Below are 14,031 nucleotides of genomic sequence, written 5' to 3'. Positions count from 1 at the left end.
ACAGGCTTCATGTCGGGAAGGAACCACATTAGCATATGCAATATAGCGTGGTAGAAGAGTAAAATAAGCCCCAAGCGTCGCACAACGCGAATTCTGTAACCAGGCGTCACACAATGCGAATTGCGCAACGAGTAGGTTGTTGAATGCTTGCAACCCATTACAAAGGGATCTGCCATAATTCTTCGTCGTCATCAGGCACAGCATCAACAAAGTGCGCATAATGCCTTACATGCGTTAAGCAGGTACCACGGCTCTCCGTAAAATGACGAAAAATGGCACAGTGCCTGCTGCCCTACTTCTCAAAAATTACGATTATTTATGGCGTAGTGGGTTCCTCGCAAGTGCACTTGTATTGGTTGCCAAGGAAGCCCATAAGCGCGCGATCCATTTCCTCGGGGTCTCAGTAAAATTACAATGATTTATAGCGTAGTGGGTTCCTCGCAAGTGCACTTGTATTGGTTGCCAAGGAAGCCCATAAGCGCATGATCCATTTCCTCGGGGTCTCAGTAAAGTTCTTCGCCCCCCCCCCCCCCCCGTCTCTCTCCCACGTCAACGTATGTTATACAGCATGACGGGAGAGGGAAATAGCGACCGGGCGTCACCCAATGCAAATTACATAACTGGTGCGCCGTTTAAAACTTCCAACCAATTACAAATGGCTGAGCCATAATTATTCATCGTCATCAGTCGTCGCGTCAACAAAGTGCACATAATTCCTTACAGACGTGTAGCTGGTGCCTCGCTTCTCCGCAGAATGACGAATAATGGGCTGTAGGTGCTTCCCAACTTCACAAATATTGTGATTTATGGCGTAGTGGGTACCTTTCTAGTGTACTTGTATTGTAGCCCAAGAGAGCTTACAACGGGCTCTAGAAACGCCGCTCTTCCAGCTTTCGCTGTGACTGTGCTGCGGTTTCAGCGCAGGCCTGGCGTTTTTTTTTCACAGGAGACAAATAAAGCGCTTGACAGCTTCCAGATGCTACTCTAAACAACATTGAAAAATGTTATGGGGGAATGGTTGAATTCGTTACCGTATTGTATGTAATTATTATTTGATTTGATTTTTATTAAGGCACTTCAGGAGTACTCTAACCACTGCATATGACGTTCATCTAAGGTCTTTTATTGTTCTAGGCGGGAAGGAAATAAATATATCATGTACGTATAGATTACATCACAGGTGCGCGTTTAGCGCAAGGTTTTTTGCTCTTGCGTTTCGATGGTACGTTAAAAATAAGTAAAAAAACTAATTAATAACGATATGAGAGACGACTTCATTGCATTGCACACTGCGCAATTTCACGTATCATTTATTACGGATTTCTGATTTTCATCAGCACGTGTTTTTTTTAACCGTTTACCATTCATCGTAATCTGTGAAGCGAAATTATCAAACCCGATAAGGCTATCCGGCGACCAATCAATCCCGTCCCAAACCCACAACGAAAGAAGCAAAGTCCTTGTGTATATTCGTCGGGAGCTTACCTACATCATTCAAACTGTATCGCCTTATGACGGCGACCAATACGTTTGCCTGACTGTGAAGCAGAAAACCCTAACCTTTACTATAGTAAGCGTCTACTTATCTCTCTTAGCCCGTTTTGATCGGAAAAGACTGGGTGGCATGCTTGCGGGAATCCAGGGTCCATGGATGATTACAGGAAACTTCAACGCCCCTCACCCTATCTGTGGAAGTTCAAAAGTCAATGCAACGGACTAGAGACTGGCTTTATTTGTGTCGGATCACGAACTGTCTCTACTTAATGATGGGAGCCCTACATTTCTATGAGCATCAACGTACATACATCAAGCTCCTTGGGACTGGACGTTTGTGTCACGTCGCTTCGCCACAAGTGTTAAGTGATTTAAAGAAGTGTAGATAGCTGGGCTAGTTGGTATGGATCCATGGAAGTAAGCAGCGCGAAAAGCAAGACGACGCACCCAGGGAGGAATGACAAGAACAAGCGCTGACAAGAACAAGAACAAGTGATTTTTAGACATCGAGACACATGATAGTTACCACATCCACAGTTGCCTTATAATCAAAGGCTCGGCCACGGATAGCCCGTCGGAAATAATCCGGAGGATCGATTTGTCAGTATTCACAACCAGCACTGAAAACACTTGTCGAAAAGGCCTATCCTCTGGCATTGAGGAAGCTGTTAAGGAAGCAGCGCACAGTGCGACGCGCACGCTGACATGCTCTTCAGGGCCCTCGGCAAACCGACGTGGAGTTGGAGCGACTCCGTGCGATTCGTCGGCATGCGGAGCGAAGATATCGACGCACAAAATCTATTTAATGCCTAAGGTTAGCTAGGCGTATGCAAAAGAAGATCCAGCGTCGTATGGACAAACTCGAGTTTCAGTGAGCGAAGTCTTGCGAGTATCTACAAGTTCTTATGAATTCTTGCGAGTATCTAGACCCTCCAAAACCGCTTTCTCAAATATGGCGAACCGTGCCAGGCCTACGCATTTTCCCCGAACAACGTTTTCCGTTTAAAGCCTTGACACTTATACAACGTTGAAGAGACATCGAGTTAGCGGAAGATTTTTGTTGGAAGATTGCGGGGCCATCAACTTGCATAGGAGCCTTTACTGATGACAATATGCCACATTCACTTGACTCGCACATGGACCTGCCTTTTTCCATGGAAGAGCTGGACACGGCTATTGCTTTATGTAATCAGTCGTCGTCGCCTGGGCCGGATGGCACATCATACCGCCGATTATGCAACTTTGGTTATCGGGCACGAAACGCTTTGCTAGACGTGTTCAATGAATCCTGGAGAGATTGAGCAGTCCCCAAAGAATGGAAAACGAGCCGTTTGGTGCCACTTCTCTGACCTGGAATATCACCTCTAGAGCCGACGTCATACCGCCCAATAGCACCGGCTAGTTGAGTGGGGAAGCTGATGGAGTGAATGATCCTTGCCAGACTCGAGTGGTTCCTGGAACGCTACAGAGTATATCGAGACGCCATGGACGGTTTTCGACGCCGTCGTAGCTTCGTTGACAATGTCATTGATCTGGTGACTTACGTACAACACCATAAAATGAGGAGGCGGCTAACTGTCGCACTGTGTCTGGATGTCAAAAGTGCATACGACAATGTTTTCTACGAAGCCGTACTTGACACCCGCGAGTCGGTTGGTCTGGGTGGCCGAGTACACCGCTGGATCACTTGCTACCTGCATATGAGATCATAATTTGTGCATACTGATGATGGGCCGACTTGTGGGCATTACAGACACCGTGGTGTTCCTCAAGGTGGTGTCTTGAGCCCCACAATATTCAGTCTTGTTTTGATTGGTCTCGTGGAACGCATACCAGATTCCGTTCAGATATCTGTCTATGCAGATGATATTTGTGTCTGGGCGTCAGGCGTAACACATCCTCATGTACGCGCGAGGCTATAGAAAGCCGCGAATTCAGTATCGGCGTACCTTAGAAAACAAGGCCTCGAGATCTCGAGTCGCGTTCAAACGTAAGGCAATGACGTCGTATCCCATCGCCATCAATGGACAAAATGCCTGCTGCGCCAGGACGCACAAGTTCTTGGCGGTCACTACTGGAGTTCCCATGTGGCCGCTATAAAGAAGCACCTAACGGCCATCGCGCAACTAATCAAATTCCTCGGAGGAAAGACGTGGGGCACGTCAGTGCATGACAGTTATACAGGATGCTCTTTCTGGGGTACATGCGGTACAACTTGCCGGTATTGACAAACACTTGCAAAAGCAATATACGCACAATCGTAAACGCCCCAGGGCCAGGCCCTCGGAGTAGAGTTTGTATTGGATTGCCACGCTGCACATCAACAGCGGAGACCATCGCAATTGCCAAAGATCATCCGGCAACACTTCACATTACTCGGGAGGTGCTTAGAGCTCATATTAGGCATCTTGCTCGCGCCCCTGCCCACCACCTCGCCTCGCTTCCGGAAGACCGGCCCAGCGCCTCCTTTTGTAAAATAATATCGACTTACCGAGAGTACCTCCCGACAGACTACACCTCACATAAAAAACAGCGCTAAAAAACGGCGGACAAGAGAAAGAAGGACACAGACGGCGGCCTTATGTGAAATATGTCGTACCAACTCGCCCAAGCAACCACTTTAGACTACACCTCCTGCAAAAATCCCGAGACCCCCTTGGTGTTCGGAACTACCGAAACTACGACTGACAGTACCAAGCAGGGGCGTAGCCAGAAATTTTTTTCGGGGGGGGGGGGGGGCGGGTTCAACCATACTTTATGTATGTTCGTGCGTGCGTTTGTATATGTGCGTGCAAATACACGCAAGCAAAACTGAAAATTTTCGGGGGGGGGGGGTTTGAACCCCCCCTTGGCTACGCCCCTGGTACCAAGGATTCGTAAGAAGGCAGAGCTCTCGTCGCCAGCTTTGAAGCAGGCCCCGCCACGGTGGTCTTGTGGTTATGGCGCTAGACTGCTGACCCCAAGGTCGTGAGATCGAATCCCGGCCGCGGCGGCTGCATTTTCGATGGAGGCGAAAATGTTTGAGGTCTGTGTACTTAGATTTAGGTGCACGTTAAAGAACCCCAGGTGGTCGAAATTTCCAGAGCCCTCCACTACTGCGTCTCTAATAATCATACCGTGGTTTTGGGACGTTAAACCTCAGATATTCTTAGCTTTGAAGCAGCTATCTTTACTCATGCTGCACGAAGAATACAAAGACCATGTCAGACTTTACACGGATGGCTCGAAGACTGTTGGAGGAGCTGCGATCTTACCAGCAAAAGCCGAAAACATCCAGTTTTGAACGTCTCACAGGACATCATCGACTGCCGCGGTGCGTCACTAAATTGGAGTATTTTTACTAATTGGATACCAGCTCTGCAATGTCTTCGAACTGCTATACGTCGCGGGCCTCAAGATCAATTGGTGCTGGAAATAAGACAATTGTACCATCAACTTGTAGACAAAGGGCATGATGTAATTTTTCAGTGGTTACCAGGCCGCCACAGCTTCACTGGTAACGAGCATGCCGACGATGCCACTAAGAATGCTCACAAAAATGGCGTGATGGAATCAATTCAACTGTCAAGAAGTGACGCAGCAGTAAAGATTAATGCGTTCGCTCATGATGTCGCAAGATCTATATATGTGGGACACACCTGGCTTACTCCACACCCGCCTTCACCGCTTGGACCCGTGCCGGCGACTCAATATTCCACCTGGGCTACCCCGATCCGAAACGACCGTTCTCTGTCGCATGTGGCTTGGGGTGTCCTTTACGAATGTCTTTGCTTGTCGCATCAGAATGGCAGACAGTGCTTCATGTGAGCATTGCGGAAGTGACGAAACCATCGAACACATCCTATGTCATTGTCCTCAGTACAATTCCCAGAGACAATTCCCCTCAACAGTGTTTTCGCGCCCCCACGACCAGTCGCTTTCTGAGCAATCAATTTTGGAATGCCGGAAAGATCGAGCTTCACGACAGAAAAGAACGAAGGCGCTGTTGAAGCTTTCACGAGCGACCCGCCTCGTTGAACGATCACGACACTCCCGTGCGTGCGTGTGTGTTCTACTTACCTCCCTCCCGCTCTCATTCTTGTCTCCTTACTTTTCTGTCTCCCCTTGCCTCTTCCCCAGTGCAGGGTAGCAAACCGGTTGTTTCATCATCATCATCATCAGCCTGTCTACGCCCACTGCAGGGCAAAGGCCTCTCCCATGTTCCGCCAATCAACCCGGTCCTGTGCTTTCTGCTGCCACGTAATGCCTGCAAACTTCTTAATCTCATCTACCCACCTAATTTTCTGTCTCCCCCTCACGCGTTTGCCATCTCTTGGAATCCAGTCAGTTACCCTTAATGACCACCGGTTATCTTGCCGACGTGCTACGTGCCCGGCCCATATCCATTTCTTCTTGTTGATTTCAACTATGATGTCATTAACCCCCGTTTGTTCCCTGACCCACTCTGCTCTCTTCCTGTCTCTTAAGGTTACACCTATCATTTTCCTTTCCATCGCTCGCTGCGTCGTCCTCAATTTAAGTTGAACCCTCTTTGTAAGTCTCCAGGTTTCTGCTCCGTAGGTAAGTACCGGTAAGATGCAGCTGTTATATACCTTCCTCTTGAGGGATAGTGGTAGATTACCATTCATGATTTGATAATGCTTGCCGAATGAGCCCCAACCCATCCTTATTCTTCTAGTTATTTCACTCTCATGGTTCGGCTCCGCGGTTACTACCTGTCCTAAGTAGACGTACTCCTTTACAACTTCCAGTGTCTCGCCACCTATCGCAAAGCGCTGTTCTCTACCAAGATTGTTCCACATTACTTTAGTTTTATGCATATTAATTTTCAGACCTACTCTTCTACTTTCCGTATCCAGTTCAGTAATCATGAGCTGCAATTCGTCTCCCGCGTTACTCATCAATGCAATGTCATCAGCCAATCGTAGGTTACTGAGATACTCTCCATTAACTCTTATCCCTAGCTCTTCCCAATCTAGGGCCCTGAAAACCTCCTGTAAACACGCGGTGAATAACATTGGAGAGATCGTGTCTCCCTGCCGTACGCCCTTCTTTATTGGGATTCTGTCGCTTTCTTTATGAAGGACTATAGTGGCTGTGGATCCGCTGTAGATTTCTTCCATTATGTTTACATAGGCTTCGTCGATGCCTTGATTCCGCAGTGCCTGCATGACTGCTGATGTCTCCACCGAATCAAATGCCTTCTCGTAATCTATGAAGGCTATGTATAGGGGTTGGTTGTATTCCGCGCATTTCTCTATCACCTGATTGATAGTATGAATATGGTCTATTGTTGAGAATCCTGTACGAAATCCTGCCTGGTCCCTTGGTTGATTGAACTCTAATGTCGTTACCGGTTGTTTATTTTCCGGTTAACATCACTGCCTTTCCGCATTACATTTTTTCTCTCTCTCTATGCACTCGTATTTATGTCTGTCGAAACATCGGTGGCTCCGGGATAACTTGTTCTCATACAAATGTTCGCTTAAATAGACACAGTTCGCACCAATAAAACCCGTGTTATGGTGAACCGTATGACGAGGCATGTAGTAAAGAAGACTTCATTTCAGAAATGTTCTCGTAAAGCCATAAATGCGAAGTTTTTATTGATAGAGTTTTGTGAATAATAGTATCCAAGGTCTTTGAAATATCGAGAAAGATGCCGAGGATAATCGAATTTCCTTCAAAGCCATCACAATCTTCAATTCCCTTCAGTGTTCAATCTAAAATTCCCTGATAATCTTCAATTCCCTTCAGTGTTCAATCTTAAATTCCCTTACAATCTTCACTTCCCTTCAGTGTTCATTCGTTAAATTCCCTCACAATCTAAACGTGATACAGAGGGGTAACTGACACAGCTATCTGTGTTCTTTATAAAAACTTCTTCAGCAATCTCCCTAGTTTTCGTGTCATGAGTAGAATACAAAACAGAGGTGCGCGAAAACACTTGCACGCAATGCACTGTTGCACGCTGACTAGTGGAAACTCAGTGCAGACTTTAGTGCATTGCTCGCAGGCACAAATTCAGGCAGCGCCCAGTCTGCCTGAGATATGCCCTGTTACAAGACAATAGAATACAATAAACCGCATCCCGTCGACACTTAGTAAAGCGAATGACATGACTTGCACCACAACCCTTTTTCGCGGGGTCTATCTTCATTCTGCATTTTTTTGCCAATCTTCGAACATATCTGCTGCAATTTATTGCTGGCGAAAAAAAAACAACAACGTCAACATTAATTTTTTTGCGCATTTTTTTATCCTATGTGAGCACACATGCACATAAGGAAAGATCGCAAATCTTCGCCGGTTTTTTTTGCAGCCGAAGTTTTCATAATGAATCTATACCAACTAGCCCGCCTATTTACCCTTCTATGAAACGTCCAATATGACCCAAGCACCTCAGTTTCTCCTATCCACATCTTTCCGCTCAACAACGCAATTTTTACACTACGCAGGACTCTTTACACTACCGGGCGCCCTCGAAGCATTGATCTTCACGGACAGTGGTGTCGACAAGTACAAACGCAAGGTTCACCGAGACATTGAGGTGCAGCTCATTGCCTTATTTCCCGACGCCAACATCAGACGGTCACCGTACGTTTCTGAACAAGTAAGCAACTCCACCTTTTGACCCATTGGCGGTCAACGCTGGTAGAGATGTATCCAACATCAACAACAAAAAAAGGAAGTGAAGTCCACTTAAGCATAGTTAAAAGCAATGCGAACCTGATGGAATCACTTGATCACTGCAATAGTTTTGCGTTGTCTACGCTATGCATCCAGTGATACTGATATTTTTCGTATAAGCCCGTCCTAAAAACGCAGCATTTACTTTACTTTAGTTTTAATTTTTATCCATTATACATAGAATGTCAAAGAGACCATGCTGCTCACCGACTAGCACCGTCAGGTTGTACTGCATGCTCGGGCACGATACGATACGAAGAGGAAAGGCAGGGAAAGACATGGGACTAAGCTAAGGACGTCTTCTAAAAAGATTCACCGCAGCGCAACACTATATACTTCATACACTGATGCCGCAATAGTGATGCGCAATAGAGGAAGTTATCGCAAGAACTACTGATTATGGTTTTGTTAGCGAAGCTCTCCTGTGTTCAATGCCTGACTAAGTACTTTCTAAACACCAATTAGATTTGATTCTCCATTCGGCACCAGTCACCGGGTGCTCATAGGCCCCACCTATGGGCTGCAGGAGAGTGTGCAGGAGAACTCTCGACCCCATCTCTTCCGGTCCCTAAATGTTAGGCAGCTCCAATTACCGGTGTTATGTCGTGTACAAGTAGTATGCTTCCGGAATCCAGCGTGTGCAAATTATAGGGGGAATGCGCTTTTTTTGGAGAGCAAGCGAAGTGCTTTGCCCAAAAAGGGAGGCCTTAGTTTAGGAAGTTTAGGGTTCCTAGCCATGCCCCCGAAGCCAGTCCACCAGTTCCATCTCCTGTTTCTGGCCAGGGAAGAGCAGCTGGATCTCCCGCTGCTCTTTGTCTAGGCCGTGGGCGCTGACTGCTCTCTTTTCCTTTGCGCCCGCATAGGGCAGGGTGTTGAGTACACTACAGAGAGTGCAAAAGTAGGAAAATTGAGCAAGTCATTGCGTTGCAGGTTGGCGTACACGTGAACATCCGACATATTTGATTCCACTATGAACGATTGGATTGTGTGCCTTGCGAGTCATAATGCACAATTTGGCTTCCACCATCGCTCAAAGAAAATTGAAATGTTATGCATCTGGTGTTGCAGCAAGCGAGCGTAAACCGGAAATTACTCTGCCCGAGTATATCACTAAGCCTGACTATATCACAAAAGTTAACATGCGTGTGTCACCGAGCCTCCGTCAGCACAGTGTGTCAAAGAAAAGCGAATCGGATAAAAAAGCAACGGGAAACACGCACCACAGAAGTGGCGTCAGAAGCGGTAAATTTGCTTTGCAATTACTGCACGCCTTTCAAGGAGTACTCACGTGTGAAATGCTTCTCATCTGTGCGTTACGAAGGATTCTAGACGCGTTATATTGGAGGCATAAAAATAAGAAAGATATACATGTCACGACACGAGACACAGAGCGAGCAAACGGATCGTCTATAAAAATAGGTAACCTAGCGTTAGCGTATAAAGCAGAGTTAACTCTAACGCCATAGAGTACAGCGTAAGCTATTCGTGAGCTAAGACCTTAGAACAAACAGGGTTGACGCTGTCTTGTAGAATGTCCGATAGTGGTCTCGGATTGTGTATATATAGCCTGCGGAAGATTCTCTGAAAATCTCAATATCGGGGCACATGGCAGCACTTCGTGCTCAAGAGCGGCAGTTTTCTTATTACCTTGACTTCGTGGGCAGATTCGGATCCAGCGAAATTTTACCTTGAACCCCCTGCAGATACCGTGGCTTGCCGCAATAATCAAACGGTGTAGAGTGATTGCAAACACCCTGTTCCAGGCCTGCACGGTACACTCAGCGAAGTCTCACAGCGTAAGCTGGAGGAGCGGTCTTCGAAGAAAACATTCTAACTCTCTTAGAGCGCCTACTACATATGCAGAGCACAGGGCGCTGTGTTTCAAATTTATAAAAATACTCTCAGGTGTGCTTCGTGCTTCTAAACGTACGTTGCGAAGTACCCTCCCACGCATCTGTAAGGCGAAATGCGTGCCTACGTGGTTGGACATTTTTTAGATGCGAAATATCTTATGGCGGAGTTCAATCCGGTGGTGGTGGTGGTGCTCTGCGGCGTGATCACCCTTACTGCGCATGCGCATACCCTCTCCACTCCCCCTCTCCCATCCTCCACTCCCCCTCTCCACACCCCTTTCCCATCCCCCTCTCCACTTATCCTCTCCCTTTCCCTCTCTCCACTCTTCCTCTGAAACGCGGGCTAGACATGCCGAAATTCTCTCCTGCGCAACGCCGCGATGACCACGAGCGCACGCCCGTTCCCTCCCCTTCTCTCTCCTCTCCTACGCTGCCCCCCTCTCGCACGCCTGCCGACCGCGTTCCCCGCTCGCCCTGTGAGAATTAACGGCCAGGCTAGAGGGAAGACAAGGCGCGCGTAGCGTTTCTCTTCGCGTTCCACGACGCGAGGTCGGTAGCATGCCCAAAGAACGCCAACGCAACGAGATCGTGCAAGTGCTCCGGCTTCGCATCGCCTCATGGTCCCCTTCAGCGGGAAGTGGTGTAATTTTTTTTCGATGCTGTGACTTACGATGATGACGATGAGTTGCGGCTGAGTGCTTCGTGATATGTGGGCAGCTTTAAACCACCGACTCGTTGCGCCATTCACATGCTGTGACGCCTTGTTGCGATTCTACACTTCTACCATGCGATATCTGCACAGCTGCTAACGTGACTACTCACCCGACATGACGCCTCTGTAGGGAGTTTTTCCCATAGAGTTAATATACTGACTAGGGGTGTGCGAATATTCGAAAGTTTCGAATATTCGTCGAATATTACAATCGAAATATTCGTAGTCGATTCGAAAATCGTGTATTCGAATAGTTTCGAATATTCGATAACTTCGAATATTCGAAAAATTCGAATATGCGATTCGATTATCATGCATAAAATAACTCGTCTTCCACATTTCTGCTGCGTTCGTATAGCTAAAAACGTTGCCGAGAGGAGCAATAAATATCGTAAGTACACGGAAGCACGATATCTGCCTGCGACGAACGCCCCAATAAGTATGATTTATTGCTGGTGGATCTCCGACGTGCAGCGCTGTTGGCGATCATGTAACCGTACATTTTCAATATTATGTGGCCGTAACGTGCCGCACTACCACTCGTTCACTATGCGGGACCACTTCTGAAGAAAGACAGTGACCCATTTGACTGGTGGCGGACTGTAGGCACCTTCAGATACCCCAGTCTGGCAAAACTTTGCCCCATGTACCTCCCTATACCAGCCACTTCTTTTCCAAGCGAGCGTGCCTTTTCAGTGGCAGGGGGGGGGGGGGGGTGGCGTGTCTCTGTTAGAAGGGAGCGCCTGCTGCCTGATCATGTGGAGCAACTCATATTTCTTCATGATAACATCTATTCATTACTTTCATTGTGCCGTGATATTTGCTTGTGTTGTGATGTGCATTGTGCTAGCCTGGACATTGTGTTCTCGAGATAGCAGTGTATGTTGTGTGGCCATTTAGGCTGTTAACGTTTTTTTTTTTTTCATATAGCTACATGTAAATAAAATATTGTTACTGTGGAGGCATTTTACCTTTGATATTCGATATTCGATTCGATATTCGAAGGTGGATATTCGTATTCGATTCGTATTCGAAAAATTTGATATTCGCACACCCCTAATACTGACTCTAGAGGAAAAGCTCCCCATAGGGCCCATGCATTGAAACCTATAACCGCATGGGTTCCGCCATGATGGAACAAAACGATCGGTGCCAACGTTGCCAGACCCTGAGACGCTCGCTATATTTGACGGTAGTAATCAGTTTTAATCTACCAACCTAAGCCAGCTACGCGCTGTTCAGAGAACATAAGCTGTGTTTTGATGCGTGAAGCCGTGTGTTAGTGTACGGTTGTCTGTGCAGCTGGTCCGGTTGATAACAGTTAAAATTTCCACCTGTTTGTGCATGGTTTTTACTAGGCACTCCCTACCAAAGTTTCTCCGTTCGCTGGCACAAAGGTCGACAGATTCGCAGCTCGAAGCAAAGTCCGTAGGCCGTGGTCGCGCGCTGATTCGACTTGCAATGGCGAGACACCTGTATCCACGTTCTTTTTCAGCTCATTGCTGCCGTACTTCAGTGCAGAGAGCCGTAAAGCAGAAAAATGTCGATTGCAGCATGCAGCGGCGAACGTGAGTGAGACATCTTCCGAAAGCTTCAATCGAAACTAAAGTTACACGGCCCACGAAGCTTTATCGCCGTTAAAAAGTACCAAAAAAGTCGGTTGCGACTAGTTCGTACATAACTTTCAGGGCTTGTCTCATCTCTTCTTTGCCGTCCGTCCTGGTTTGCACTGAAGTTTCCAGCTCGAAAGAAAAAAGGGCTGTCACATGAAGTCGAGTGGTATGCGGCGACAGAAAACGCACACAACGGGACACTTTGACAACTACGAGATACACGTCGCGAACGAAGTTTCAGGGGCTTTAATACGACGCGCAAACCGGCGCAATCGGCCGCAAGCACGCACTCGCGTACTCGCGAGTGCTGATATGGTGGTGCCATCTAGTTAAGCAGCCTGCAAACGCTCCTTTCCGAGAGCAGTAAATTTCATAAATAGCCGTCGTATTCTTTCGTAGAAGTATTCAAAATAAACACAAAACAATATCCGCAAGTTTTTAATTGTGCAGATGCTTCTTTAGGATTGATATGTGATGGCAAGAATGACAACGTTCCAAGATGTCAGCGTTCTTGTGGTTATAGGTCTCGCGGCCCAGCTTTTCCTCTAGAGTCAGTATATTAACTCTATGGTTTTTCCGAAGCAGTCTGAAGCACTGATATGGCTCAGTGGTAGAATACTTCACTACCGCGGTGAATGCCTTGCTCGAACCGTTTTTTTTTTTCTCGTTACGCGCGAGAGCCTCGACAGTCATCGGAGGCTGAAAAGATCGCTACCAAAATCGCCAATCGTAGTGAGCTCATAACTGTTTACGCTGTAGTATGCTCGAGAGGGAGCTATAGAGATCATACAGCGAACGATGGAAGGAAATTGCCATAAGTTGAAGACAGAGAAATATAGGGTTGTAGAAACACTTGCATGGTATCTTATGCACTCGGCTAAGACAACCCGAAGGCGAAAGCCATCTTCTTCTTTTTCTTCACACTCGATGCGCTAATCCCCCTTCCCAGCCAGGGGCGTAGCCAGAAATTTTTTTCGGGGGGGGGGGGGGGGGGTTCAACCATACTTTATGTATGTTCGTGCGTGCGTTTGTATGTGTGCGTGCCTATATACGCAAGCAAAATTGAAAAATTTCGGGGGGGGGGGTTTGAACCCCCCCCAACCCCCCCCTTGGCTATGCCCCTGTTCCCAGCCCCCTTTCCGAAAGCTTTCTGTACGTGATGTGGCTTTGCAGTGTCTCCAGGATCGGCACACCCTTGACCAAGCGACGATGACAAGGGATGGCGTCATTTCACGTCACGTTATGTCACGTCATAGTGACATCATGATGACGTCACGAATTTTGGATTTATGTGACGCCATGGTGACGTCATATGGTGACGTCATCACGCAATGATGATTTTCTTCATCCCTCGTGCTGACGCCGTCGCTAAATTTTGGCGCTTTATGAGGCATCTAAGGCTTTCCCCTTAATAAACAGCTCACGGGAGTAAGCTGGTATTCTAGCCGACATTGACGGAAAGAAACGGAATCGGTAGGCCGAGAAAAGGGAAGCGCCGTCGATGGTACTGAATTAGGCAGTGCGGTGAAATTGTTGTGTTGATGTAACAGAGTGTCAACTAAAGCGCGGCAAGGATAATCGTTGCATATGAGGGATGCTTTCATCCGCAGTGTACATAGAAAAAAAAAATGATCCGGTATTACATATGCGTCGTCGCACGTGCTCGGAA

General features: G+C 47.3%; 1 protein-coding gene across 3 annotated transcripts in view; it reads left to right on the top strand.

The window, feature by feature from the left end:
* Positions 1-14,031, top strand: part of LOC119399327 (4-pyridoxate dehydrogenase) — a 108,438-nt gene that overhangs the window by 84,683 nt on the left and 9,724 nt on the right. For all 3 annotated transcript variants that reach the window (XM_049417662.1, XM_037666140.2, XM_049417661.1), the window contains one exon: positions 7,953-8,107. In XM_049417662.1, the coding sequence (XP_049273619.1) occupies positions 7,953-8,107 (155 nt within the window). The remainder of the gene's footprint in view (positions 1-7,952; positions 8,108-14,031) is intronic.

This window comes from Rhipicephalus sanguineus, chromosome 7, assembly GCF_013339695.2.
Source record: "Rhipicephalus sanguineus isolate Rsan-2018 chromosome 7, BIME_Rsan_1.4, whole genome shotgun sequence".
Taxonomy (NCBI): domain Eukaryota; kingdom Metazoa; phylum Arthropoda; class Arachnida; order Ixodida; family Ixodidae; genus Rhipicephalus; species Rhipicephalus sanguineus.
This window is presented reverse-complemented; position numbering and strand designations above follow the sequence as displayed.